Source organism: Cystoisospora suis (assembly GCF_002600585.1).
Source record: "Cystoisospora suis strain Wien I chromosome Unknown contig_6643, whole genome shotgun sequence".
Taxonomy (NCBI): domain Eukaryota; phylum Apicomplexa; class Conoidasida; order Eucoccidiorida; family Sarcocystidae; genus Cystoisospora; species Cystoisospora suis.
The window spans coordinates 1,815-4,961 of NW_027159430.1; the positions used below are offsets into that span (position 1 = coordinate 1,815).

General features: G+C 40.4%; 1 protein-coding gene across 1 annotated transcript; it reads left to right on the forward strand.

Moving 5' to 3' along the window:
* Positions 1 to 2,671: 2,671 nt before the first annotated feature.
* On the forward strand, positions 2,672 to 3,094 carry CSUI_010080 (uncharacterized protein; the record flags this gene model as incomplete). Its single annotated transcript, XM_068070186.1, has 1 exon — positions 2,672 to 3,094. A coding segment is annotated over one exon (423 nt), but the record flags the coding sequence as incomplete, so codon positions are not given.
* Positions 3,095 to 3,147: the final 53 nt, after the last annotated feature.

A 3,147-nucleotide genomic window follows, 5' to 3' on the forward strand; every position in this document is an offset into this window, starting at 1 on the left:
CTTCCTCTTCTTCTCCTTCCTCTTCCTCTTCTTCCTCTTCTACCCTCCACCGGTTACTGCGTAGGGGGGGGGGTGGGGGGCGACAAAGACTCTACCACATGCAAAGGAGAAAAGAAAGACGAAGAAGAGAAAAAAAAAAGAAGAAGAAAAGAAAGGAGAATGAGAAAAAGAAGAAAAGGTCGTGACGGTGGGAACGCAGTGAGAAGAACCTAGAAGGAAAGAGAAAGAGAAGAAAGATGAAGAAAGAAGAGGAGAGATGAAGAAAGTCTTTTTAACATGGAGAGAAGAGAGAGAGGAAAGGAGAAGCTCTCTAAAGCGGAGAGACAAAAAAAGATAGAAGAGGAAGAAGAAGAAGAAGAAATGTCTCTTCTCGCATGAGGGAGTGACGTAAGAAGAGAGAATGGAGGAGAATAAGGAGGTGTACCAAAGAAAGAGAAATGACGAATGAGAGAAAGAGGAATGAATGAAAATTCCTAATCCGTAAAGAAGACGATACACTCCTAGCCTTAATCGCCTTCTTCTTCCTCTTTCTCTCTATGTTTATATATGTAGACACCCATTCCTCTCTCTTTTCTTCTTCTTGTTCACCCCCTCGCCCCTTCTCCCCTCTCCAAGCCCGTGGAGCTTTAAGCAAGAACCTTCTTGAAGTCTCAATCTTTCGAGGGTAGAAATGAGAGATTCTAGGATTCTTTGCAGAAAAGAAGAAGAAAGTTTGAAGAACGGATCTGAAGAAGATTCTTCGTGACGGAGATGGAGGGAAGAGGAAATTGTGACTTGTGTATTAGAAAGAGAAGCCGAAACGAATCAAAAAAGAGATAGGAAGAGAAAGAGAGAAAAAAGAGAGGGATAGAAAGAAAGGAAGAAAGAAAGAAAGGAGAGAAAGTTATTCTCGAAGATAGTTGCATGGCTAGGTGAAGGCATGCAGGAACGCATGCAGGCGAGAAAGAGAAAAGAGGAAAAGAAAAGGGAAAGCTAAAACGAGAAAAGAAAAGTAGAAAAAAGGCGAGAGAGAAAAGAAAGGCAGAACAACATAAAAGAAGAAAAGGGTCATAGCTAGATCTTGTTTCTCTTTGTCTCTCCATCCATTCAGTTGAGGAGCAGCAAAGGAAGAAGAAGAAAAGAAAAAAGTGAGAAAGCGATAGGAAGAGTCACAGATAAGAGAAAAGAGAAGGAAATTCTCTCTCCTATTCTTTAGGGTTTTTCTTTCTTCCTCCTTCTTCTTCTCTCTTCTTTCCTTCTCTCTCTTCTTGTCTACGGTGCTTTCTGTGTAGAGAGAATCTTCGCATGCTTGCGTGTCTCCTCTTGCATGCAATCCAGCCTAAATCTAAGCACACATGCAGAGAGAAGAGAAAGAGAAAGAAAGAAAGAAAGAAAGAAAGAAAAAGATGAAAAGAATGTTGACTTGACTTCTTGAACTCTTCTGTTTTTTTCTTCTTTTTCTTCTCTCGTTTCGTACAGACAGAAGGCAACTCTCTTCTTCTTCTTCTCTTTCCTTACTTCGTCACGCTCCTCTCAAAGAAGAAGGAGAAGAAGAAATCTCTTTCTTTCTTTCTTTCTTTCTTTTTCTGTCTCTTTTTCCTTTTCTGCATCTCTCGCTCTTTATGTATACTGCTTGTGGGGGCTTAGAATCTTAGCACTCCTAGGTAGGAATGTGACGGTTCCATTCATTCCTTTCTTCTTTCTTTTTCGTTTTGCCGTCTTTCCTCTTTCTTCTCTCCGTTCACATCTCTTGTCGCTTCTTTTTCTTCGCTGTCTTCGTTATTTCTCTTCTCTTAGGGTTTTTTCACGTTCATAGAGAGGCTAGCTGCTTCTCTTCATCCATCTAGAGGAGAGGGGAGGTACAGTCCCTCGATTTAGAAAGGAAGAAGAAGGAAGAAGGAGAGGAAGGAATCTCGAAGTAAACGAGAAAAGAGGAGAAACAAGAGAGAGAGGGAGAGACAGCATGTCGATCTTTTCTCATGATAAAGATTCACTGAAGAAATCCATACACGCATGCCTCCTAATAATCCAAAATACTAGGAGAGATAGAATCTCTTATAGTAGGAATAGTAGGACTGCCTGCCTCTCTTCTTTTTCTTTTTGTCCTTAGAAGGGCACTAGCATTTGAATGAAGAAAAGGAGGAGAAGAAAAGATCCCAAGTGAAACATCTGAAGAGTGTTTTCTTGCCTATCAAAATTGTTTGAAAAAACGAATTGAGCTGTATATACACTCCAGTATCTCCTCCCTTCTTCCTTTCTCTTTCTTTTCATTTCGATGCAATCGAGAAGAAGACTTCTTTCTTTCAATCGGTTTTTCATTCTTTTCTCTTTTCCCCCTTTTTGTCTTTTTAGATTCCATTCCATCTGCTTTCTCTTCTCCTTATCTTTCTTTCTTTTCATCTCTCCTGTCTGGTCCTTGTTTCTTTCTTTCTTCTTCTTTTTCCCTTCTTCTTCTTTTTTGTTCTTTCTTTTCTTATTTCTCTTTTTCTCTTCTTTCTCTATTCCGTCTGGATCGCATTCCTCTCTTTCTCCTCACTTCATTACAGATTCCAAGCTCTCTCTTCTTCATTCTTCTTCCCTTTCTTCTTCTTCTTTCTTCTCTTCTTCTTCTTCTTCTTTTTCGTCGTCGTTTCCTTCTTTCTCCTGTTGTGGTGTATGTCTTTCTTCTCTCTGCTGCACTCGAGGTAGGTGTATGGAAAAGAGAACCTTTTTGAATCTTACGAATAGCAAGAGAAGTTCTCCCCACAAAGCAGAGCCACATAGGATTTCTTCAACTCTCTTTTCTTCCTCTTCTTCCTTTTCTCATTTGAAAGCTCGTCTTTCTTCTCATTCTTCTTCTTCTTTTTGCGCTTTTCTCTCCTCTCTCTCTCTTCTTCATTCTTCACGTCAACAGGAAAGAAGAAAGATCATCTTTACAGATAAAAGAGAAGCCTTCTCGTCTTCTTTTCTTCCCCCTTGTCCTCATTTCTCTTCCTTTCTTTTCCATCGTGCAGTTGACTCTCTTCAGTCTCTCCCTTCTTCTTCTCTCTTTGGCTTCTCTCCTCTCTCTTCTTTCCCCTCCCTCTGTTTTTCTTCTTCTTCTCTTTCTTCTTCTTCTTCTTTTGGTCTCTCTGATCGTAAGCGCCTGAACAGGACGTCTTCGCTTCTTCTTCTTCTTCCAGGCTTTTC